This window comes from Trifolium pratense, linkage group LG5, assembly GCF_020283565.1.
Source record: "Trifolium pratense cultivar HEN17-A07 linkage group LG5, ARS_RC_1.1, whole genome shotgun sequence".
Classification (NCBI taxonomy): Eukaryota; Viridiplantae; Streptophyta; class Magnoliopsida; order Fabales; family Fabaceae; genus Trifolium; species Trifolium pratense.
This window is the reverse complement of record NC_060063.1, coordinates 23,469,513-23,496,344: the sequence shown is the minus strand read 5'-3', so window position 1 is coordinate 23,496,344 and position 26,832 is coordinate 23,469,513. Positions and strand designations below refer to the sequence as shown.

Sequence of the window (26,832 nt, the reverse complement as noted above, 5' to 3'; positions counted from 1 at the left end):
GTATTAAATGCGCGAGATTTCCTTAGCAAATAACATGTTGTAACGAATGTTGTAACATGTCTTCCAACATCTTGCTTGTATATTTGTTTTAGCAAAATTAGGCCAATTCAAATATCCAACAATCTCCCCCTTTGGCAATTTTTGGCTAAAACAATTTCTGGCCATTTAATCACCTATGAGAGATAAAAAACACGCAATCCTTCAAGTCACCATGATCACACAAAAATGAAGAATGTTAGAGCAACTTAAACAAAGTATCAAAGGCAGGCAGTAGCGGAGTCATCATCAAATAGCCTCGAACAAATAAAACATGTGTTAACAAAATGTTTCAACATGTTCAACCAGCATGGTATCAATGCATGTGGTCTTCCAATCAGAGCAATGAGCATCCATCTAGCAAAAACTCCCCCTGAATTCATCAGCTCGTGCATTATCTCAGGGTAAATTTTTTTTTACTCCCTCTGAACACAAGCTTACTGCTACTCCACAGACAAGTGTCTTAGAACATGTCACAACAAAAGACACAACAACATAGTAGCAGAACAACAAACATCAAAGTACTACTCCCCCTTTTTAGCCACAAAATGTGCCAAAATAGTGAAGCATAGTATCCAAAGTGCAGAAACAAAACAAGATTACAAACCATGCACTCAGAAGGTGCTAAAATCCAGGGCAATGAACCCATAAACCAAATAAAAGTAAACGTGCATAAAAAACAAGTAAAACTTGTAACACAATCATTCTTCATCACTGCTACCAGAGTCATCATCCTTAGCATCTGTAGCAGCCTCAGTGTCAGAGTCTTCATTGTCATTAGCATCCTTTGGTTCATCATCAGCAACAACATCTTTATTTGCTTTGACAGTCACCTCTTAAGCCTCCAAGGATTAGATCATCCTTTCAAACATCAGCTTCTTCTCATCGAGCTTGTCTTTCTGCTTATCAATCTCCTGACATTGAACCATTAGAGCAGCAATGATCTCCATTCTAGTCATAGGACCAGCTGCACCAGTAGATGTCCCAACAATGTTTGCAACATTATGGTCTCCAAACAACTTGTGATGAAAGGTGAAGGCAGTTTCCCTTTTCTTAGGAGTATCAGTAATGATCTTGATATCAGGGTATTGATCCAAAATGATCCCATATAATAAAGATGGAAATGCTATAGGCATCTTAACAGCAGTGGATCTAATGTGCTTAACAGTTTGATCAAAAATATAGGTACCATAATCATAATCAACTTTGGTTCCTACAACATAAATAAAATGACCCAAACCTATTGCAACATTTGTGGCATGCTTGGTTGGTACCTAGTTTGTAGACCCAATCCTATTCAGGATGGCATACTTCATAATCAGCTTACTAGTGGGTATTAACTTGTTTTTAGGCCACACCTTGACCTTGCCAGCAGTAATCTCAGTACTTACAGCATCATTAGCCACCTCTAGTTCAGGCTTAGGTTCAACAGATCTTCCAAGATAATTATTGATCACAGTAGGAGAAAAGTCAATACATTTACCTCTGACATACACCTTTTGATAATCCTTGCTCAGTGGATTATCACACTCCTCAGGAATGTTGACAAGGAATTCTTTGACAAGGAGTTCATAGCATGGACTAAAGTCAGCAACAGTTTTCAACAAACCTGCTTCCTTGATGAGGTGAAAGATGTCTTGACATTTGAGGGCATCTTTTGTCAGTTCCCTCTCAACAGCAAGTCTCCTCTTGTATATATAGTCCCATCTTAGTGTTGGGAAATCGTTTCATAAAACATTTTTATAAACGCAGCGGAATTTTAAAGTTTAGAATTTCCCATCAATGGATTCTTGTGAATGAGCATGATCAGGTCTAGAATATTACCTTTGAAGAACAAATTCGTGGTCGCCTTTCTTGATCACAAGCACCGCACTTGCAGCACCTCCACTTAGTCCACACGAACAGGAACCTTCGATCTCACAGTGCTAGCTGTTCTTGGATGAAGGCTGAGGGAATTTTGTGCGGTTTTAGGGTTTAGAGAAATTCAGAATTCTTCTAAACTCAGTTAGGGTTTCAAAAACGTAACTACTGAACTTCATAAGGCTCTATTTATAGAGTTTCTTATGAGGTCTTTAGTTTACACGAAATTGGGCTTCTCAAGCCCAATAACCGTTTTTCACTAACTGCACCCCCACAATAAGTCTTACTTATTTTTCCCTTCTTAACTGTCCTTATGTGTGTGACCCTGTAGGTTCTTATGACGTTGGCAATAATATTAATCGTAATATTATAAACAGTGAGCGGTATCTAGCAACACATCACTGTTACCCAAGTCACAGGAATGTCACGTGATCTGACTAACCTTTCCGTGATAAATATCTTGTGTATAATTACCCTTTTGTCCTCATGTCTATATTGAACACAAGGCATAGTATGTCATCCTTGTCTAGTTCAATATTGGGCCCATAGACATATCTCCCGTTATGTAGGAGGGACAAATTCCATCTAGGTCACTCATGTCCCTCAGCATGATTCGTGGGATACCCATCAACCAACTTTATAATTATCCAGTTACGGATAACGTTTGAATGGCAACAAGGTATTACACTCCTGCATCTAGGGTACATAGTGGTTTCAGGTCGAAGGGTGGAATACACCTTTTATCACTATGAGAAAACTTATGACATTTCATAACACTCTATGTAGTATTCTCATGGTGGGTCAATCCGATATAAAGTTACCCTTAACATTTATATCTATGTGAAGACTTGATAACTCATTATCCATGATCAGTGAGATATGATCATCAGTCTACCAACATAATAGTCTTTATGCTTTAACGTTATCCCATTTCACAATAAAGCTTGACTATGGATATGTTTAAGAATAGTGTTCTTATATTTAATGGAATCTCACGATTAAGTCATACTTAACGTTCCATACAATGAACTTACTATTCTAGGGACTCTATTATTATTTAACACATACACATAATAAAGAAAAGCCTTTATTTAATAAGTAAATTATTCAATACATTTATTATGCAATTATAAATAATTGGCCTCTAGGGCTTACACCAACAATCTCCCACTAGCACTAGAGCCAATCAGGCATACTCCTAATACCTATGCCCCTAGTGTGGCCCTCATGCTTCGGCTGAGCAAGAGGCTTTGTAAGTGGATCAGCAGCATTGTCAAGTGTTGGTACTCTGCATATTTTCACATCTCCTCTATCAATTATTTCTCGAATAAGATGATAGCGCCTGAGTATGTGTTTGGACTTTTGGTGAGATCTAGGTTCCTTAGCTTGTGCGATTGCACCATTGTTGTCACAAAATAATTCAATGGGATCCACAATGCTAGGGAATATGCCAAGTTCAGTAATGAACTTCTTTATCCAAACAGCTTCCTTTGCTGCATTTGATGCAGCGATGTACTCAGCTTCGGTTGTAGAATCAGCAACTGTATCTTGCTTTGAACTCTTCCAGCTCACAGCGCCACCATTTATGCAAAACACATAGCCTGATTGCGACCTAAAGTCATCCCTATCTGTTTGGAAGCTAGCATCAGTGTAACCAATTACATTTAGCTCTTCTTGGCCTCCATATATTAGGAATGAGTCTTTAGTCCTCCTTAAGTATTTAAGGATGTTCTTGACAGCCACCCAATGAGCCTCACCAGGATCAGACTGATAACGGCTTGTTGCGCTTAAGGCATATGAAACATCTGGTCGAGTACATATCATGGCATACATGATAGATCCTATAGCCGATGCATAAGGGATCTTACTCATGCGGTCTCTTTCTTCCTTAGATGAAGGAGACTGTGTCTTTGAAAGACATAGGCCATGTTGCATAGGAATAAATCCTTTCTTGGAATCATGCATATTAAAGCGTCTTAACACTTTATCTATGTATGTACTCTGGCTCAGGCCAAGCAGTTTTTGTGATCTATCTCTATAGATTCTTATTCCTAATATATAGGCTGCTTCACCCAGATCTTTCATAGAAAAGCAATTCCCTAACCAAGTTTTAATTTGTTGCAAGGTAGGGATGTCGTTTCCTATTAGTAATATGTCATCTACATATAATACTAGGAATGCGACTATGCTCCCACTAACCTTCTTGTAAACACAAGTCTCATCTTCATTTTGAATGAATCCGTACTGTTTTACAGTTTCATCAAAACGAAGATTCCAACTTCTGGAAGCTTGCTTCAATCCGTAGATTGACCGCTGTAATTTGCATATCTTTTTGGCTTCTCCTGGAATGCAAAAGCCTTCAGGTTGTGTCATATACACATCCTCAAGGAGACTCCCATTAAGGAAGGCAGTTTTTACATCCATCTGCCAGATTTCATAATCATAGTATACAGCGATGGCAAGTAAGATCCGAATGGATTTGATCATCGCAACTGGTGAAAATGTTTCATCATAGTCTACCCCATGAATTTGTTTGAAACCTTTAGCAACCAATCGCGCTTTGTAGGTCTGTACCTTTCCATCCATGTCAGTCTTCTTCTTAAAGACCCACTTGCATCCTATGGGTTTAATCCCATCAGGAGCCTCCACCAAGTTCCAAACTTGATTTGTGTACATGGAATCCATTTCAGATTTCATGGCTTCAAGCCACTTCTCAGATTCAGGGCCAGTAATGGCCTCTTGGTAAGTCACAGGCTCATCTTGATCCATGAGTAATACATCACCTTGTTCCGATATGAGATATCCATATCTTTCAGGTTCTTGACGTATCCTGTTGGACCTACGTGGTTCTTGTGTTATATGAGCAGGATTCTCTATCACAACATCTTGTGCATCCCGCTCTTGTTCCTCCATTGGTGTGTCATTACTTTGTGGATCGTGAATTTCTTCAAGATCTACTTTCCTCCCACTGATTCCTTTGGAAACAAAGTCCTTTTCTAGGAATACTCCTGTTCGAGCGACAAACACTTTGCCCTCCGAAGGATTGTAGAAGTGATATCCTTTTGTCTCTTTTGGATATCCCACAAAGAAGCACTTGTCAGATTTAAGTTCAAGTTTAGTAGAAATTTGACGTTTTACATAAACTTCGCAACCCCAAATCTTTAAGTAAGACATATGTGGTTTCTTGCCACTCCACATCTCATATGGTGTCTTTTCAACCGTTTTAGAAGGAACACGGTTAAGTGTATAAGCTGTTGTTAATAGGGCGTGTCCCCAAAAGGAGTTTGGAAGATCAGCGTGACTCATCATAGACCGCACCATGTCCAACAAGGTTCGGTTTCTTCTCTCAGACACACCATTCCATTGTGGTGTTCCAGGAGGAGTGAGTTGGGATAAGATCCCACACTCTTTTAGATGGTCATCAAACTCTAGGCTTAAATACTCACCTCCTCGATCTGATCGAAGGGTTTTGATTTTCTTTCCTAGTTGGTTTTGTACTTCATTTTTAAATTCTTTGAACTTTTCAAAGGATTCGGATTTATGCTTCATTAGATACACATATCCATATCTACTGTAGTCATCAGTAAATGTGATGAAGTATTGAAAACCACCTCTAGCATGTGTGTTCAATGGTCCACATACATCAGTATGTATGAGAGCCAAAAGATCACTTGCCCTTTCACCTTTACCAGTGAATGGGGTCTTTGTCATTTTTCCCAATAAACAAGATCTGCATGTTTCAAAAGATTCATAATCAAATGAATCCAAGAGCCCATCTTTATGGAGCTTGGAAATGCGTTTCTCATTTATATGGCCTAAACGACAGTGCCAAAGGTATGTAGGATTTAACTCATTAGGTTTAATCCTTTTTGTATCAATGTTATATATTGGCATTTCAAGATCAAGAATATATAATCCATTACTCATTTGTGCTGTGGCATAAAAAATATCATTTAAATAAATGGAGCAACAATTGTTCTTTATTATAAATGAAAAGCCAAGTTTATCCAAACAAGAAACAGAAATAATATTCCTGCTAATGGCAGGTACATAAAAACAGTTCTCTAACTGTATTATTAAACCAGAAGGTAAAGTCAAATTATAAACTCCTGCAGCTAATGCGGCAACTCTTGCTCCATTTCCCACTCGTAGGTCGACTTCACCTTTAGCCAATCCTCTACTCCTTTGCAGCCCCTGCACATTAGTACAAATGTGAGAACCACATCCAGTATCTAATACCCATGTAGAAGAAGTAGATAAATTAATTTCAATAACAAAGATACCTGCTGAATTGGAGCTCTCTACTCCATTCTTTTTATGTTCCAGGTATTTTGGGCAGTTCCTCTTCCAATGTCCAGTCTTGTTACAGTGGAAGCACCTACCCTCCTTTGCAACTCCCCTAGTGGGCTTCAAGGCTTTAGGGGTAGGTTTGGGTTTGGCAACTTCCTTGCCCTTCCCTTTGACTCCCTTTCCTTTGTTGCCCTTCCCTTTGTTTCCATTGCCAATCATAAGAACATGGTTGGACTTCCCTTTTGTTTTCATGTTCTGCTCAGCTTGCCTCAACATGCCTAGCAGTTGTGGCAGAGTCTTCTCCATGTCCGACATGGTGAAGTTCAGAACAAACTGATTAAAACTCTCCGGCAACGATTGCAAGATCAGATCAGTTGCAAGCTCATTTCCAAGTGGAAATCCCAATTTTTCTAAGTTCCCCACGTACCCAATCATCTTGAGCACATGTGGACTTACTAGAGATCCCTCAGATAGCTTGGCTGAAAACAGGGCTTTGGAAACCTCAAACCTCTCAATCCTGGCTTGCTCTTGATAGAGCGTTTTCAAGTGTTCGATCATATCGAACGCATTCATGTCCTCATGTTGCTTCTGAAGCTCAGAGGTCATGGTAGCCAGCGTGAGGCACTTTGCATCCATGGCATCATCAAGATGCTTTTGATAAGCATCCCTTTGAGCCTTAGGAGCATTGGCCGCAGGTTCATCCTCCGGGTTAGGTTGGGGTTCCTCAATAGCATACAACTTTTTCTCGTGCATGAGGACTATCCTCAAGTTACGATGCCAATCAAGAAAATTTGTCCCAGACAATTTTTCTTTGTCAAGAATGCTTCGCAAAATGTTGTTCGAAGTATTGGTGTTTGACATGGTGATCTACAATTGTAAAAGTGAAAATATAAGTATTGAACAATTTTAATACACATTTAATTAGGCCTTTAATTAAACATGTGCTCTCACTATTTTACTCAAAACAAATGACCCTCGACATTTGATTCGGAAAATCCCGTTGGAAGATTTTCTAGTGAGAATGAGATCCATATTTCACTTCGTTTTAAGTCAGCGTTGGGCTGATTACACAAAACTTAGTTATTTAGGTAGGAAACTCCTTTCCAATTGTATCTCATACAACTCTCATATCCTTTCTATTGGGTGAATAACACTTATTCTAATCCATCATATGGAATAACCCAATACTTGCTTCTAAAGTCATATAATCTTATTATATTTTCTTTAGTTAAGTTAGACCCATTAAATAGCGATCGGATAAATAAATTACCTCACCGCAACTTATCAATATTGACAATGCACTTCGCGTTGGCAAAACCTACATTGATCGATATTGATCTTGAAGGGCGCTATTCGTTGGAAAGCGATAAAACTTAATATTAATTCCTTTGAGGGCTTTTATAATTAATTTGATCTCACCTTACCACGGCTTACATACAATGACGTCACTCCATACATAACATGCATCAACATACATAATATAATAAAATGATATGGTTATGGCCCCTAGCGTGATTGTTCCCTCAAGCAAATGAGAGAACCTATGCTCTATCTAAGAACGACCTATACTTCTCCAAGATAGATCTTCATTGATATCCTTCCTGTCCTATTTGCTAATCTTATATTACATCACTACAAGAAACTCGTGTTCATACGAGGGAGTGAGATGAGAAAAGAAATTACATCAAGAAAATATAAGAGAGGCACGACACGCAGGCCGTATTTAAAATCCCAAATAAAACAAAAAGAAGAACTAAGGCCATAACCATTCATCATGCAACTTTAATAACAATAAACACACAATTTATTATTATTACTTTAGTCCAATTAATAAAACACCATGATTGATCACCTTACAAAATTTGATTGATCATGGTGTTTATTTAATTGTACTAAAGTAATAATAATAAATTGTGTGTTTATTGTTATTAAAGTTGCATGATGAATGGTTATGGCCTTAGTTCTTCTTTTTGTTTTATTTGGGATTTTAAATACGGCCTGCGTGTCGTGCCTCTCTTATATTTTCTTGATGTAATTTCTTTTCTCATCTCACTCCCTCGTATGAACACGAGTTTCTTGTAGTGATGTAATATAAGATTAGCAAATAGGACAGGAAGGATATCAATGAAGATCTATCTTGGAGAAGTATAGGTCGTTCTTAGATATAGCATAGGTTCTCTCATTTGCTTGAGGGAACAATCACGCTAGGGGCCATAACCATATCATTTTATTATATTATGTATGTTGATGCATGTTATGTATGGAGTGACGTCATTGTATGTAAGCCGTGGTAAGGTGAGATCAAATTAATTATAAAAGCCCTCAAAGGAATTAATATTAAGTTTTATCGCTTTCCAACGAATAGCGCCCTTCAAGATCAATATCGATCAATGTAGGTTTTGCCAACGCGAAGTGCATTGTCAATATTGATAAGTTGCGGTGAGGTAATTTATTTATCCGATCGCTATTTAATGGGTCTAACTTAACTAAAGAAAATATAATAAGATTATATGACTTTAGAAGCAAGTATTGGGTTATTCCATTTGATGGATTAGAATAAGTGTTATTCACCCAATAGAAAGGATATGAGAGTTGTATGAGATACAATTGGAAAGGAGTTTCCTACCTAAATAACTAAGTTTTGTGTAATCAGCCCAACGCTGACTTAAAACGAAGTGAAATATGGATCTCATTCTCACTAGAAAATCTTCCAACGGGATTTTCCAAATCAAATGTCGAGGGTCATTTGTTTTGAGTAAAATAGTGAGAGCACATGTTTAATTAAAGGCCTAATTAAATGTGTATTAAAATTGTTCAATACTTATATTTTCACTTTTACAATTGTAGATCACCATGTCAAACACCAATACTTCGAACAACATTTTGCGAAGCATTCTTGACAAAGAAAAATTGTCTGGGACAAATTTTCTTGATTGGCATCGTAACTTGAGGATAGTCCTCATGCACGAGAAAAAGCTGTATGCTATTGAGGAACCCCAACCTAACCCTGAGGATGAACCTGCGGCCAATGCTCCTAAGGCTCAAAGGGATGCTTATCAAAAGCGTCTTGATGATGCCATGGATGCAAAGTGCCTCATGCTGGCTACCATGACCAATGAGCTTCAGAAGCAACATGAGGACATGAATGCGTTCGATATGATCGAACACTTGAAAACGCTCTATCAAGAGCAAGCCAGGATTGAGAGGTTTGAGGTTTCCAAAGCCCTGTTTTCAGCCAAGCTATCTGAGGGATCTCTAGTAAGTCCACATGTGCTCAAGATGATTGGGTACGTGGGGAACTTAGAAAAATTGGGATTTCCACTTGGAAATGAGCTTGCAACTGATCTGATCTTGCAATCGTTGCCGGAGAGTTTTAATCAGTTTGTTCTGAACTTCACCATGTCGGACATGGAGAAGACTCTGCCACAACTGCTAGGCATGTTGAGGCAAGCTGAGCAGAACATGAAAACAAAAGGGAAGTCCAACCATGTTCTTATGATTGGCAATGGAAACAAAGGGAAGGGCAATAAAGGAAAGGGAGTCAAAGGGAAGGGCAAGGAAGTTGCCAAACCCAAACCTACCCCTAAAGCCTTGAAGCCCACTAGGGGAGTTGCAAAGGAGGGTAGGTGCTTCCACTGTAACAAGACTGGACATTGGAAGAGGAACTGCCCAAAATACCTGGAAGATAAAAAGAATGGAGTAGAGAGCTCCAATTCAGCAGGTATCTTTGTTATTGAAATTAATTTATATACTTCTTCTACATGGGTATTAGATACCGGATGTGGTTCTCACATTTGTACTATTGTGCAGGGGCTGCAAAGGAGTAGAGGATTGGCTAAAGGTGAAGTCGACCTACGAGTGGGAAATGGAGCAAGAGTTGCCGCATTAGCTGTAGGAGTTTATAATTTGACTTTACCTTCTGGTTTAATAATACAGTTAGAGAACTGTTTTTATGTACCTGCCATTAGCAGGAATATTATTTCTGTTTCTTGTTTGGATAAAGTTGGCTTTTCATTTATAATAAAGAACAATTGTTGCTCCATTTATTTAAATGATATTTTTTATGCCACAGCACAAATGAGTAATGGATTATATATTCTTGATCTTGAAATGCCAATATATAACATTGATACAAAAAGGATTAAACCTAATGAGTTAAATCCTACATACCTTTGGCACTGTCGTTTAGGCCATATAAATGAGAAACGCATTTCCAAGCTCCATAAAGATGGGCTCTTGGATTCATTTGATTATGAATCTTTTGAAACATGCAGATCTTGTTTATTGGGAAAAATGACAAAGACCCCATTCACTGGTAAAAGTGAAAGGGCAAGTGATCTTTTGGCTCTCATACATACTGATGTATGTGGACCATTGAACACACACGCTAGAGGAGGTTTTCAATACTTATCACATTTACTGATGACTACAGTAGATATGGATATGTGTATCTAATGAAGCATAAATCCAAATCCTTTGAAAAGTTCAAAGAATTTAAAAATGAAGTACAAAACCAACTAGGAAAGAAAATCAAAACCCTTCGATCAGATCGAGGAGGTGAGTATTTAAGCCTAGAGTTTGATGACCATCTAAAAGAGTGTGGGATCTTATCCCAACTCACTCCTCCTGGAACACCACAATGGAATGGTGTGTCTGAGAGAAGAAACCGAACCTTGTTGGACATGGTGCGGTCTATGATGAGTCACGCTGATCTTCCAAACTCCTTTTGGGGACACGCCCTATTAACAGCAGCTTATACACTTAACCGTGTTCCTTCTAAAACGGTTGAAAAGACACCATATGAGATGTGGAGTGGCAAGAAACCACATATGTCTTACTTAAAGATTTGGGGTTGCGAAGTTTATGTAAAACGTCAAATTTCTACTAAACTTGAACCTAAATCTGACAAGTGCTTCTTTGTGGGATATCCAAAAGAGACAAAAGGATATCACTTCTACAATCCTTCTGAGGGCAAAGTGTTTGTCGCTCGAACAGGAGTATTCCTAGAAAAGGACTTTGTTTCCAAAGGAATCAGTGGGAGGAAAGTAGATCTTGAAGAAATTCACGATCCACAAAGTAATGACACACCAATGGAGGAACAAGAGCGGGATGCACAAGATGTTGTGACAGAGAATCCTGCTCATATAACACAAGAACCACGTAGGTCCAACAGGATACGTCAAGAACCTGAAAGATATGGATATCTCATATCGGAACAAGGTGATGTATTACTCATGGATCAAGATGAGCCTGTGACTTACCAAGAGGCCATTACTGGCCCTGAATCTGAGAAGTGGCTTGAAGCCATGAAATCTGAAATGGATTCCATGTACACAAATCAAGTTTGGAACTTGGTGGAGGCTCCTGATGGGATTAAACCCATAGGATGCAAGTGGGTCTTTAAGAAGAAGACTGACATGGATGGAAAGGTACAGACCTACAAAGCGCGATTGGTTGCTAAAGGTTTCAAACAAATTCATGGGGTAGACTATGATGAAACATTTTCACCAGTTGCGATGATCAAATCCATTCGGATCTTACTTGCCATCGCTGCATACTATGATTATGAAATCTGGCAGATGGATGTAAAAACTGCCTTCCTTAATGGGAGTCTCCTTGAGGATGTGTATATGACACAACCTGAAGGCTTTTGCATTCCAGGAGAAGCCAAAAAGATATGCAAATTACAGCGGTCAATCTACGGATTGAAGCAAGCTTCCAGAAGTTGGAATCTTCGTTTTGATGAAACTGTAAAACAGTACGGATTCATTCAAAATGAAGATGAGCCTTGTGTTTACAAGAAGGTTAGTGGGAGCATAGTCGCATTCCTAGTATTATATGTAGATGACATATTACTAATAGGAAACGACATCCCTACCTTGCAACAAATTAAAACTTGGTTAGGGAATTGCTTTTCTATGAAAGATCTGGGTGAAGCAGCCTATATATTAGGAATAAGAATCTATAGAGATAGATCACAAAAACTGCTTGGCCTGAGCCAGAGTACATACATAGATAAAGTGTTAAGACGCTTTAATATGCATGATTCCAAGAAAGGATTCATTCCTATGCAACATGGCCTATGTCTTTCAAAGACACAGTCTCCTTCATCTAAGGAAGAAAGAGACCGCATGAGTAAGATCCCTTATGCATCAGCTATAGGATCTATCATGTATGCCATGATATGTACTCGACCAGATGTTTCATATGCCTTAAGCGCAACAAGCCGTTATCAGTCTGATCCTGGTGAGGCTCATTGGGTGGCTGTCAAGAACATCCTTAAATACTTAAGGAGGACTAAAGACTCATTCCTAATATATGGAGGCCAAAAAGAGCTAAATGTAATTGGTTACACTGATGCTAGCTTCCAAACAGATAGGGATGACTTTAGGTCGCAATCAGGCTATGTGTTTTGCATAAATGGTGGCGCTGTGAGCTGGAAGAGTTCAAAGCAAGATACAGTTGCTGATTCTAGAACCGAAGCTGAGTACATCGCTGCATCAAATGCAGCAAAGGAAGCTGTTTGGATAAAGAAGTTCATTACTGAACTTGGCATATTCCCTAGCATTGTGGATCCCATTGAATTATTTTGTGACAACAATGGTGCAATCGCACAAGCTAAGGAACCTAGATCTCACCAAAAGTCCAAACACATACTCAGGCACTATCATCTTATTCGAGAAATAATTGATAGAGGAGATGTGAAAATATGCAGAGTACCAACACTTGACAATGCTGCTGATCCACTTACAAAGCCTCTTGCTCAGCCGAAGCATGAGGGCCACACTAGGGGCATAGGTATTAGGAGTATGCCTGTAACGACCCGATTTTTTAGTAAATCGATATTTTATATATTTGCATATATTTTGGGTTAGTGTTAAATATTTATTTACGCGACCTATAATTATTTATCGCGAACATAAGTTTGTGAGCGAAACCTTTGCCATGTTAATGGGCTTGGGGCGTGTGAGAGCTTAATGGGCTTAGGCTATTGGGCTTGGTTCATGACCAATAGAGAGTGGTATAAGTAGCAAGTCAAAACCATGAATAGTCTCACAATTCATTTTTCATGAGAAGTTAGAAGTTGTAAGCTTAGGAGCAAGAACAAGCTAAGCTAGGGTTTTGGCAAGAAGAACACGAGCAAGGAGAAGAGATTTAGAGGCTAAGAATCATCATTCAATCTAAGGTGAGAGTGGTTAAGCATAAGCTTGGGTGATCCAAGAGAGGGGAGGTGTCTAGCCTCCATTCCTGAACTCTCTCATCCAATTTCTTTGGGGTTTGGGTGAAGTTTCTTTATCATAAACATGTCTTTTCATCTTAGTATGCTTAATGAACATCTAGGAGGGAATATGTATATGTTTGATGATGGTTTTGCATGTTTATGCAACTTTGCTTATTTTGCAAGAAATTGACATGATTTTGTATGTGTGATGTGTTTTGGTGTTTTTGAATGTTAATACATGTATATATGTATGGTATATACATGATTGATCACTTGTTATGCATTTATAACATGTTATAATGTATTTTGGATGGATTTGGATGTTAAACCGCCTTAGAAACTCAAGAACAGATATTTTCTGGTGTAGTTCGCTACGGATTCGCTACGGATTCGCTTAGCGAATAAGTTCGCTACGGATTCGCTACGGATTCGCTTAGCGAATAAGTTCGCTACGGGTTCGCTATCTGTTCGCCATGTACCTGTAACCCTCTGATGTAGTTCGCTACCTGTTCGCTACAGCGAACGTGTTCGCTACGTGTTCGCTATGTGTTCGCTACGTGTTCGCTACGGGTTCGCTACGGATTCGCTTAGCGAACAGCACTGTGACAGCAACTTTTTGATAATTGTTTTAAATGCAATTAGGCACTTGTAACATGGTTTAAGGGTATCCTTGCATGATTGTTGATACATGTTTAATATTTGTGTTGTGTGATGGCATTTATATAAAATGTCAAAGAAGTATATGTATTTTTGTATATCGGGTTGTCCGATAAAGAAGAATATCAGTTTGTCTGATAAAGAAGTTTAATGGATTATGTTATCCATGTAGTGAGCAGTAGCTTCGTGCTAAGTGATTATCATATGTTTGGTAAATGCATGGCATTCATAAATTCATGCATTATTTAGGGATATCAGACTTGTCTGATAAAGAAGGATATTGGACTTGTCCAATAAAGAAGGATATCAATGGTAAGTTCCTTGATAAAGAAGATGGTACCACATGCATTAGTCGTGTCTAGGTTGGCATGACATTGAATGTTTGGCATTAGTCGCATTTGAGTAAATGTGCAATTATGTGTTATGTGTTATGTGAGTTCTTTGTGTGGTCCGAAACGACGCGAAACTATCTGGTTGTGTATTTGTGAGTATGTGTTATCTGGTGTATTGCTTATCGAGGCATGTGTGTGAGTTAGTATTACGTGATAGGTTGAATATAGGTGCGTTTCTATATTCGTATGTATGTGATTATGTTTACTAACTCTCTACCTATTTGTTATGTGCTGGACCTTTGGGGGTTCAGGTATTCAGGTCGAGGTTTCGATCGAGTTTTAGCTGCAGATCGTTTTGGTGTGGAGCACTTTTGGTGAGGAGCTAGTGTAGGCTACCTTTGTATAGTTTTGTTAAGTTTAGTTTGGTTGAGATGTATATTAGTGCTCTGGTAGTTTGTAACATCGAGTCGGGGATCGTTTGTATTCCGTCGTATATCGATGCGAACATCTTAACTTATGTTTTATGTTAATGAATTATCTTTTGAACTATTTTGTTCATTGCTTTGAAAATCCTTTATGTTATGTTTTCCGCTGCGACGTTTCGTGTTATGTGCACGATCGTTTTTGAAAATGTTTTTCCGTAGCGCTCCGGCTACTTATCTTTAAAAAGTTTTTAAGATCACGTTTTTAAGGGTAGTTAGTTCGGGGTGTTACAATAGTGGTATCAGAGCAGGTCGGTTCATGTGAGCCATTAGGATTTTCTTTCTCTTGTATGAAGCATGTGTTGGGTACACTGTTAATACATTCTAACGTCGAGTTGTGATTCGTTCAGGAATCATGGCTGCTGCTAGGACCAACGCTCAGATTGCACAAGCTTTGACTGCTTTGACTACATTGGTGGTAAGAGATAATGACCCGGGAAGGGATAGTGAGAAAAGATTGGAAAGGTTTATGTCGCATAAACCGACTCTGTTTACCGGTGGCTATAACCCGGAGGGAGCTATCAAGTGGTTAGATGAGGTTGAGATCATCTTTGAAGCAATGTGTTGTTCTGAGGAGAACAAGACTACTTTGGGAACTTATGCCCTTAGAGAGGAGGCAATCGTTTGGTGGAGGAATGTGAAACTCAGGTTTGGAGTGGATGGTGTTGCTATCGTTTGGGAAACTTTCAAAAGGGAATTTTTAAGGAAGTACTTTCCGGCTGATGTGAAGAATAAGAAAGTGATCGAGTTCATGGAGCTCAAGCAAGGAAATTTATCGGTCGCCGAGTATACGGCTAAGTTTGAAGCTTTGTGTGTGTTTAGTCCACACTACAACACGGTGGAAGCCGAAGAGGATAAGTGTGTCAAGTTTGAGAGTGGACTTCGTCCGGATATCAAGCTTTTGATTGGATTTTTTGAAATCAGGGATTTTCCGACCCTTATGACTAAGGCAAGGATTTGTGATGAAGATAGCAAAGCCAAGACTAACTACTATAAGGCTCTGAATGATAGGAAAGGAAAAGGTTTGGATCGTGGTAAGCCGTATGAGAACAAGGGTAATGGAAGTGGAAAGAAGAAGCAAGGAAGTGGAAGTTGTTACAAATGTGGAGAGCGGGGTCATATGTCATATGATTGCCCGAGGAGAAGCGACAAGTGTTTCAGTTGTGGACAGTTTGGGCACAAGGCCGATGCTTGTCGGGTGAAAGTGTTTTGTTTCAATTGTGGCGAGGAAGGTCACAAGAGTCCGGTATGCAAGAAACCGAAGATGCCGCGTTGAGGGTTCGTTCTTCGCTTTATCTCTTAGGTAATTTCGAGGGCGAAATTCTTTTAAGGGGGGTAGAGTTGTAACGACCCGATTTTTTAGTAAATCGATATTTTATATATTTGCATATATTTTGGGTTAGTGTTAAATATTTATTTACGCGACCTATAATTATTTATCGCGAACATAAGTTTGTGAGCGAAACCTTTGCCATGTTAATGGGCTTGGGGCGTGTGAGAGCTTAATGGGCTTAGGCTATTGGGCTTGGTTCATGACCAATAGAGAGTGGTATAAGTAGCAAGTCAAAACCATGAATAGTCTCACAATTCATTTTTCATGAGAAGTTAGAAGTTGTAAGCTTAGGAGCAAGAACAAGCTAAGCTAGGGTTTTGGCAAGAAGAACACGAGCAAGGAGAAGAGATTTAGAGGCTAAGAATCATCATTCAATCTAAGGTGAGAGTGGTTAAGCATAAGCTTGGGTGATCCAAGAGAGGGGAGGTGTCTAGCCTCCATTCCTGAACTCTCTCATCCAATTTCTTTGGGGTTTGGGTGAAGTTTCTTTATCATAAACATGTCTTTTCATCTTAGTATGCTTAATGAACATCTAGGAGGGAATATGTATATGTTTGATGATGGTTTTGCATGTTTATGCAACTTTGCTTATTTTGCAAGAAATTGACATGATTTTGTATGTGTGATGTGTTTTGGTGTTTTTGAATGTTAATACATGTATATATGTATGGTATATACATGATTGATCACTTGTTATGCATTTATAACATGTTATAATGTATTTTGGATGGATTTGGATGTTAAACCGCCTTAGAAACTCAAGAACAGATATTTTCTGGTGTAGTTCGCTACGGATTCGCTACGGATTCGCTTAGCGAATAAGTTCGCTACGGATTCGCTACGGATTCGCTTAGCGAATAAGTTCGCTACGGGTTCGCTATCTGTTCGCCATGTACCTGTAACCCTCTGATGTAGTTCGCTACCTGTTCGCTACAGCGAACGTGTTCGCTACGTGTTCGCTACGTGTTCGCTACGTGTTCGCTACGGGTTCGCTACGGATTCGCTTAGCGAACAGCACTGTGACAGCAACTTTTTGATAATTGTTTTAAATGCAATTAGGCACTTGTAACATGGTTTAAGGGTATCCTTGCATGATTGTTGATACATGTTTAATATTTGTGTTGTGTGATGGCATTTATATAAAATGTCAAAGAAGTATATGTATTTTTGTATATCGGGTTGTCCGATAAAGAAGAATATCAGTTTGTCTGATAAAGAAGTTTAATGGATTATGTTATCCATGTAGTGAGCAGTAGCTTCGTGCTAAGTGATTATCATATGTTTGGTAAATGCATGGCATTCATAAATTCATGCATTATTTAGGGATATCAGACTTGTCTGATAAAGAAGGATATTGGACTTGTCCAATAAAGAAGGATATCAATGGTAAGTTCCTTGATAAAGAAGATGGTACCACATGCATTAGTCGTGTCTAGGTTGGCATGACATTGAATGTTTGGCATTAGTCGCATTTGAGTAAATGTGCAATTATGTGTTATGTGTTATGTGAGTTCTTTGTGTGGTCCGAAACGACGCGAAACTATCTGGTTGTGTATTTGTGAGTATGTGTTATCTGGTGTATTGCTTATCGAGGCATGTGTGTGAGTTAGTATTACGTGATAGGTTGAATATAGGTGCGTTTCTATATTCGTATGTATGTGATTATGTTTACTAACTCTCTACCTATTTGTTATGTGCTGGACCTTTGGGGGTTCAGGTATTCAGGTCGAGGTTTCGATCGAGTTTTAGCTGCAGATCGTTTTGGTGTGGAGCACTTTTGGTGAGGAGCTAGTGTAGGCTACCTTTGTATAGTTTTGTTAAGTTTAGTTTGGTTGAGATGTATATTAGTGCTCTGGTAGTTTGTAACATCGAGTCGGGGATCGTTTGTATTCCGTCGTATATCGATGCGAACATCTTAACTTATGTTTTATGTTAATGAATTATCTTTTGAACTATTTTGTTCATTGCTTTGAAAATCCTTTATGTTATGTTTTCCGCTGCGACGTTTCGTGTTATGTGCACGATCGTTTTTGAAAATGTTTTTCCGTAGCGCTCCGGCTACTTATCTTTAAAAAGTTTTTAAGATCACGTTTTTAAGGGTAGTTAGTTCGGGGTGTTACAATGCCTGATTGGCTCTAGTGCTAGTGGGAGATTGTTGGTGTAAGCCCTAGAGGCCAGTTATTTATAATTGCATAATAAATGTATTGAATAATTTATTTATTAAATAAAGGCTTTTCTTTATTATGTTTATGTGTTAAATAATAATAGAGTCCCTAGAATAGTAAGTTCATTGTATGGAATGTTAAGTATGACTTAATCGTGAGATTCCATTAAATATAAGAACACTATTCTTAAACATATCCATAGTCAAGCTTTATTGTGAAATGGGATAACGTTAAAGCATAAAGACTATTATGTTGGTAGACTGATGATCATATCTCACTGATCATGGATAATGAGTTATCAAGTCTTCACATAGATATAAATGTTAAGGGTAACTTTATATCGGATTGACCCACCATGAGAATACTACATAGAGTGTTATGAAATGTCATAAGTTTTCTCATAGTGATAAAAGGTGTATTCCACCCTTCGACCTGAAACCACTATGTACCCTAGATGCAGGAGTGTAATACCTTGTTGCCATTCAAACGTTATCCGTAACTGGATAATTATAAAGTTGGTTGATGGGTATCCCACGAATCATGCTGAGGGACATGAGTGACCTAGATGGAATTTGTCCCTCCTACATAACGGGAGATATGTCTATGGGCCCAATATTGAACTAGACAAGGATGACATACTATGCCTTGTGTTCAATATAGACATGAGGACAAAAGGGTAATTATACACAAGATATTTATCACGGAAAGGTTAGTCAGATCACGTGACATTCCTGTGACTTGGGTAACAGTGATGTGTTGCTAGATACCGCTCACTGTTTATAATATTACGATTAATATTATTGCCAACGTCATAAGAACCTACAGGGTCACACACATAAGGACAGTTAAGAAGGGAAAAATAAGTAAGACTTATTGTGGGGGTGCAGTTAGTGAAAAACGGTTATTGGGCTTGAGAAGCCCAATTTCGTGTAAACTAAAGACCTCATAAGAAACTCTATAAATAGAGCCTTATGAAGTTCAGTAGTTACGTTTTTGAAACCCTAACTGAGTTTAGAAGAATTCTGAATTTCTCTAAACCCTAAACCGCACAAAATTCCCTCAGCCTTCATCCAAGAACAGCTAGCACTGTGAGATCGAAGGTTCCTGTTCGTGTGGACTAAGTGGAGGTGCTGCAAGTGCGGTGCTTGTGATCAAGAAAGGCGACCACAAATTTGTTCTTCAAAGGTAATATTCTAGACCTGATCATGCTCATTCACAAGAATCCATTGATGGGAAATTTTAATTTTAAAATTCCGCTGCGTTTATAAAACTGTTTTATGAAACGATTTCCCAACACCAACATGCTTTAGCTCCACACAATTTTCTTCCACCAGATCTCTGATAAAGTGATGCCTAATGTCAATATGTTTAGTCCTTGAGTGTTGAACAAGATTTTTTGAAATGTTGATTGCACTCAGATTGTCACAGTATAATGTAATGACATCTTGGTCAACATTATATTCCTTCAGCATTTGCTTCATCCACAACAGTTGAGAACAACTGCTCCCTGCTGCTATGTATTCAGCCTCAGCAGTAGATAGAGACACACAATTTTGTTTCTTTGCTGAACCACGAAATTAGATTGTCACCTAGAAAGAAACAACCTCCTGATGTACTTTTCCTATCATCAGCACTCTCAGCCCAGTCAGCATCACAATACCCTACCAAGGTAGAGTTCTTTGTCTGTGAGTACAAAATCCGATAGTCACTGGTGCCATTAACATACTTCAGAATTCTTTTAACTTGTACAAGGTGACTCATCTTTGGTTTGACCTGATATCTTGCACACACACCAACAACAAAGGTGATGTCAGGTCTACTTGCTGTAAGATACAAAAGGCTCCCAATCATGCTTCTGTATAAACTTTGATCAACATCAATGCCTTTCTCATCCTAAGTTAGCTTCAAATGAGTGGCAGCTGGAGTTCTTTTGTGAGCTGCATTCTCCATTCCAAACTTCTTGACCATATTCTTTGCATACTTGCTTTGAGAAACAAATATGGTATCTTCCATCTGTTTGACTTGCAAACCAAGGAAGTAGGTTAATTCACCTACTAAACTCATTTCAAATTCTGACTGCATTTGTTGGACGAAATGTTGCACCATTTCTTCAGACATTCCCCCAAACATTATGTCATCAACATAGATTTGAGCAATCATCATCTTTTCTTACATGCAAGATGAACTAACTCAATTCAGAAGAAGTGATGTGTGGGATCTTGTTCCAAGACCAAATTGTGTTAATATCATTGGCACAAAATGGGTGTTCAAGAACAAATCAAATGAAAATTGTGTTGTTACAAGGAACAAGGCTAGATTAGTAGCTCAAGGATATACTCAAGTGGAAGGACTTGACTTTGATGAAACATTTGCTTCAGTCGCAAGATTAGAATCTATAAGGCTACTTCTTGGTATAGCATGCATCTTTAAATTCAAGCTATATAAAATGGATGTTAAGAGTGTCTTTCTTAATGGGTACTTACGTGAGGAAGTTTATGTGGAGCAGCCAAAAGGATTCATAGATCCTGCCCATCCTGATCATGTATACAAACTAAAGAAAGCTTTATATGGGCTAAAGCAGGCTCCAAGGGCATGGTATGAAAGACTGACAAATTTTCTTGTTAGTCAAGGCTATAGAAAGGGTGGTCATGACAAAACTCTATTTGTTAAAGAGAAGGAAGAAAAGCTGATGATTGCTTAAATCTATGTTGATGACATAGTGTTTGGGGGAATGTCTGAAGAAATGGTGCAACATTTCGTCCAACAAATGCAGTCAAAATTTGAAATGAGTTTAGTAGGTGAATTAACCTACTTCCTTGGTCTGCAAGTCAAACAGGTGGAAGATACCATATTTGTTTCTCAAAGCAAGTATGCAAAGAATATGGTCAAGAAGTTTGGAATGGAGAATGCAGCTCATAAAAGAACTCCAGCTGCCATTCATTTGATGCTAACTAAGGATGAGAAAGACATTGATGTTGATCAAAGTTTATACAGAAGCATGATTGGTAGCCTTTTGTATCTAACAGCAAATAGACCTGACATCACCTTTGTTGTTGGTGTGTGTGCAAGATATCAAGCCAAACCAAAGATGAGTCACCTTGTACAAGTTAAAAGAATTATGAAGTATGTTAATGGCACCAGTAACTATGGGATTTTGTACTCACAGACAAAGAAATCTACCTTGGTAGGGTATTGTGATGTTGACTAGGCTAGGAGTGCTGATGATAGGAAAAGTACATCAGGAGGTTGTTTCTTTTTAGGTGACAATCTAATTTCGTGGTTCAGCAAGAAACAAAATTATGTGTCTCTATCTACTGCTGAGGCTGAATACATAGCTGTAGGGAGCAGTTGTTCTCAACTGTTGTGGATGAAGCAAATGCTGAAGGAATATAATGTTGACCAAGATGTCATGACATTATACTGTGACAATCTGAGTGCAATCAACATTTCAAAAAATCCTATTCAACACTCAAGGACTAAATATATTGAGATTAGGCATCACTTCATCAGAGATCTAGTGGAAGAAAATTGTGTGGAGCTAAAGCATGTTGGTACAAATGAGCATCTAGCAGAAATTTTCACAAAAGCTCTTGATGCAAGTCAATTTGAATTTTTGAGGGGCAAATTAGGAATTTGCCTGCATGAGGAAGCATAACAGTTTCTGCAGTTATGGCGTGCAAAAGGAAACCGCTCTCTCTCCCATTCATTAATGCACACTAATTTAGGGAAATCATTACAAACTTCCCTTAAATGTGTCACGACACGCAATCAACTGTTTTTCTCCCACAATCAAGCCTTTGCTCGTGAAACCTACTCTCCCACTTCTCCTTACAACCTTCATCTGTTCATCTTCTCAAATTACCAAAAATCACAAATCATGTCTGAATCATCTCAAACCACAAAATCTACCCGTTCCACTCGATCAAAAGGAAAGGCTGAAGCATCTAAGATCATCAAGGATGCAGTTCCTATTACCACGGTGCACACTAGCAACATCAAAGTTCAATCGAGTGTTGCTGAGAAGAAAGGAAAGGCTAAATCAGTTGAGAAGAAGAGTAAAACTCCAAGAGTAAGTAAAGCTATTTCTCCTTCTGTTGTTGATAAATCTGGAAAGGAAAGTTCTAAAAAGAAAAGGAGGGATTATAAGTCTAAAATTCCTTATACCATGTCTGAGTTAGTTTTTGGGTGTCAATCTATTGTTAAAACATCTGAGAAAACATCTGAGATAATCGAAGGTGAACCCAGAACCCTATCTCAGGTGAAACTCAAACTATTCAAACCATAAACCATACCCCTACTGAAACAAAAATTAGTGAAACCCTAATTTCTGATAATCCTAAATCAACTGAGAATTTAGGACATGTTGCTGTGAATGAAGCTGATATCACTTCTGAAAATATGCAAGCTGATGATACCCAAACAGAGGTTATTCCTGATCCTCCTACTAGATCTTCAACCATTGCTGAGATTGTTGCTGAAAAATCAACTCAAGTTATTCCTGAAGAAGATGTCATGCCAATAAACATAATGTTGATGATACTATCGTGAAGCAAACTGTTCAGGAAGATGTTGTGGAGAAAGATGTTGAGACAACTGTCACATTATCTGATTCATTTTATGAAGAGACGGAGTCTGATGAAGAAAAAGCCACTGATGCTGAAGAAGATACTCAGTCTGATGAAAGCAACCAAACCACTCCTGATAGTCAAAATGAACCTGAAAAATCCTTGGATGCTGAGAAAGGAAAAGAAGATGTTGTGGTTGATGTAGAGACATATGAGGCTACTAAGCTTACTGAAAGAGCTACTAGAGGTATGACAAAGAGGTTGAGAAGCAGTTCAGGTAAAGTTGTGCCTACATCAAGCTATACTCCTGCACCTAGAGTCAAAACTACTGGTGTTGGACCTAAGAAAGGATGAAGTAAAGTTTTTGTGCCTGCTAGCAAGAAGAAAGAAAATTTGAAGAGGAAGAAAGCATCTTCAAGTGATTCAGAGTATGATGTTGCAGAAGATGTTCCAAACATTACATCTCCCTTATCCAAAATGAAGGCTACTGTGAAGAAGGTGTCTCAGAATGTTGAAGAAGCTCCTTGTGATAATATTTCATTCCATCGTGCTGCCTTTGCTATAAGATGAGACTATATATACAAGAGGAGACTTGCTGTTGAGAGGGAACTGACAAAAGATGCCCTCAAATGTCAAGTCATCATTCACCTTATCAAGCAAGCAGGTCTGTTGAAAACTGTTGCTGACATTAGTCCATGCTATGAACTCCTTGTCAAAGAATTCCTTGTCAACATTCCTCAGGAGTGTGATAATCCACTGAGCAAGGATTATCAAAAGGTGTTTGTTAGAGGTAAATGTATCGACTTTTCTCCTACTGTGATCAATAATTATCTAGGAAGATCTGTTGAACCTAAGCCTGAACTAGAGGTGGCTAATGATGCTGTAAGTACTGAGATTACTGCTGGCAAGGTCAACGTGTGGCCTAAAAACAAGTTAATACCCACTAGTAAGCTGATTGTGAAGTATGCCATCCTGAATAGGATTGGGTCTACAAACTGGGTATCAACCAAGCATGCCACAAATGTTGCAACAGGTTTGGGTCGTTTTATTTATGTTGTAGGAACAAAAGTTGATTATAATTATGGTACCTATATTTTTGATCAAACTGTTAAGCACATTAGATCCACTGCTGTTAAGATGCCCATAGCATTTCCATCTTTATTATGTGGGATCATTTTGGATCAATACCCTAACATCAAGATCATTACTGATACTGCTAAGAAAAGGGAAACTGCCTTCACCTTTCATCACAAGTTGTTTGGAGACCATAATGTTGCAGACATTGTTGGGACATCTACTGGTGCAGCTAGTCTTATGACTAGAATGAAGATCATTGCTACTCTAAAGGTTCAATGTTAGGAGACTGATAAGCAGAAAGACAAGCTCGATGAGAAGAAGCTGATGTTTGAAAGGATGATCCAATCCTTGGAGGCTGAAGAGGTGACTGTCAAAATAAATAAAGATGTTGTTGCTGATGATGAACCAAAGGATGCTAATGAGAATGAAGACTCTGACACTGAGGTTGCTACATATGCTGAGGATGATGACTCTAATAGCAGTGATGAAGAATGATTGTGTACAAGTTTTACTTGTTTTTGATGCACTTTTACTTTTAATTGGTTTATGGGTTCCTTGCCCTGGATTTTAGCACCTTCTGAGTGCATGGTTTGTAATCTTGTTTTGTTTCTGCACTTTGGATACTATGCTTCACTATTTTGGCACATTTTGTGGCTAAAAAGGGGGAGTAGTACTTTGATGTTTGTTGTTCTGCTACTATGTTGTTGTGTCTTTTGTTGTGATATGTTCTAAGACACTTGTCTGTGGAGTAGCAGTAAGCTTGTGTTCAGGGGGAGTAAATTTTTTTTTACCCTGAGATAATGCACGAGCTGGAAGAACACATGTCTGTGGAGTAGCAGTAAGCTTGTGTTCAGGGGGAGTTTTTGCTAGATGGATGCTCAATGACCTGATTGGAAGACCACATGCTTTGATACCATGCTGGAAGAACCTGTGCTATAAGTTGTGCTACCATGTGTTGCAACATCTTTGCTAACATGTGACGTATTTTGTGTTTGCTCCTGTTTGCTCTGATACCATGCTGGATGAACATGTTGAAACATTTTGGCTAACACATGTTTTATTTGTTCGAGGCTATTTGATGATGACTCCGCTGCTGCCTGCTCTAACATCCTTCATTTTGTGTGATCATGGTGACTTGAAGGATTGCCTGTTTTTTTATCTCTCATAGGTGATTAAATGGCCTGAAATTGTTTTAGCCAAAAATTGCCAAAGGGGGAGATTGTTGGATATTTGAATTGGCTTAATTTTGCTAAAACAAATATACAAGCAAGATGTTGGATGACATGTTACAACATTCGTTACAACATGTTATTTGCTAAGGAAATCTCGCGCATTTAAAACGAGCATCTACTATATATGGAAATCCACATAGGAGCGCGTTTTTGAAGATTTGATTTGATCAGATGTTTTTGAAATAAGTCAGACTTAATGGAACAACTGTATGACTATACTTATCTCCTTAAGTCATTCAAAAACTTTTGGAATGTTTTGATCTATCCTTGATGATTATTGAAATTGGATCAGATCACCTTTATGACTCTGAAGGAGCGTCCTATCTATCTTGAAGAAAGTGGAGCGTGCTAGCTCACTATTTATATGAAGACCAAGACTAAGTATCTCATTGAAATATATTGAAATATACATTTGAGTCTTTATTGAGTCAAAGTGTCTGTATTTGTTATTTGTGATTCTTACTTGTGGATTCTATAACACAAGATAAGAACTGAGTTTATTGTGTTTGTTTTTAAGGTTACTCCCAAGCTTTGAAGTATGGAGTTGACCGTGTGTGATTTTGTAAGACCCGTAATTTTGCAGGTTATTTTGTGTAAGGAAATTAAATATTGGATAAAAGTTTTAGGGTTTTGTTTAAGTCGTTTTGTAAGTATCGTTGTAATAACGGCATTTTTGCTGAGTTTAAGTCTGTTTTGTACTCGTGCGCTGAAGAGGCACAGACTTTTGGGTTGTAATCCTCCTTTATGTATGAGAAGGTTTATGCAAATTCAGAATGACGAGTTTTGGATTATTCTCGCTTTTGGAAAAACGAGTAGAAATTTTACCCGCTGACGTAAAATTTTACGGTTTCTGAATTCAGTAGAATTTTGGGTGGAAGTTTTATATATCTGCGCGAGTTAGGATATGTCCTGAGAATAATTTTCGAGAGTGTGGAAGAAAATTACAGTCGCGGAAAAAGATTCGGCGATAAGTTTTGGAATTATTTTGAGACGGACTTCCGTTCCGTAAGTTTTCTGTTTTTACGAGTTTTGCTCGTCGCGGCGCGCGAGAGCTGTGGGGCGTGAGAAGGAAAATATCTAGATATTTATTTTAGATTGCCAGTTGGCCAAGTATTTGATCCAAGGGCTAGGATTTGATCTAGAGAAAGTGCTTTTGATCCAATGGCTAGGGAATGCCTAGGCTTTACTTGTGAAGGAAAGTCACATTGCTTTTTGTACTTAGCCAAAATCAAAAGATCACATTTCTTTCTCCTTTCTTCTTCTCTTTGCCGTGGCTTCTCCTCTCTTAAACCCCATCTTCATAAATTTTTCCTTTCCACCATTTTCATTGAAGATCAAGCTTGCTTTCCATTAGTTCTTTGCTAGCTTACTTCCTTCTTGAGGTATATCATTCTTTCTCTTTATTTCACTAGTTTTTCTCATGATTTTTCTTAACTCTAAACTCTATGAAAAATTTCTTAACTTGTGAAAAAGAGTTTTAATCCATGGAAAAGCTTCATTGTTGTTAAACTAACATGGATTAGGCTTTGTTTCTCTTGATTCCTTTAGCTATTGAATTTTTCATGGATTTCTCTCTAGTCT

At 38.3% G+C, this 26,832-nt stretch overlaps 2 protein-coding genes across 2 annotated transcripts; one reads left to right on the top strand and one right to left on the bottom strand.

Annotated features, from left to right (window-relative positions):
* Positions 1–737: 737 nt before the first annotated feature.
* Positions 738–20,228, bottom strand: LOC123886280. Its single transcript, XM_045935612.1, has 4 exons — positions 19,927–20,228; positions 1,364–1,743; positions 963–1,249; positions 738–869 (listed from the first exon to the last, which is right to left on the bottom strand). Exons 1-4 carry the CDS (start codon positions 20,226–20,228, stop codon positions 738–740), a joined length of 1,101 nt encoding a protein of 366 aa, XP_045791568.1.
* A 2,026-nt stretch (positions 20,229–22,254) lies between these two features.
* On the top strand, positions 22,255–24,301 carry LOC123886279 (eukaryotic translation initiation factor 5B-like). Its single transcript, XM_045935611.1, has 5 exons — positions 22,255–22,612; positions 22,735–22,868; positions 22,940–23,202; positions 23,320–23,440; positions 23,528–24,301. Exons 1-5 carry the CDS (start codon positions 22,255–22,257, stop codon positions 24,299–24,301), a joined length of 1,650 nt encoding a protein of 549 aa, XP_045791567.1.
* Positions 24,302–26,832: the final 2,531 nt, after the last annotated feature.

What these genes read in the sequence shown, in the direction of transcription:
- LOC123886280 (XM_045935612.1), bottom strand. Translation starts at nt 20,228, where the DNA reads ATGATTGGGAGCCTTTTGTATCTTACAGCAAGTAGACCTGACATCACC. An exon ending in TTCAGCAAAGAAACAAAATT is followed by an intron (nt 1,744 to 19,926) that starts GTGTGTCTCTAT and finishes CCCAACACTAAG; the next exon opens with ATGGGACTATATATACAAGA. An exon ending in AAACAAGTTAATACCCACTA is followed by an intron (nt 1,250 to 1,363) that starts GTAAGCTGATTA and finishes TTTATGTTGTAG; the next exon opens with GAACCAAAGTTGATTATGAT.
- LOC123886279 (XM_045935611.1), top strand. Translation starts at nt 22,255, where the DNA reads ATGTCTGAATCATCTCAAACCACAAAATCTACCCGTTCCACTCGATCA. An exon ending in ACTAGAGGTATGACAAAGAG is followed by an intron (nt 23,203 to 23,319) that starts GTTGAGAAGCAG and finishes TGTGCCTGCTAG; the next exon opens with CAAGAAGAAAGAAAATTTGA. An exon ending in TGAAGGCTACTGTGAAGAAG is followed by an intron (nt 23,441 to 23,527) that starts GTGTCTCAGAAT and finishes TATATATACAAG; the next exon opens with AGGAGACTTGCTGTTGAGAG.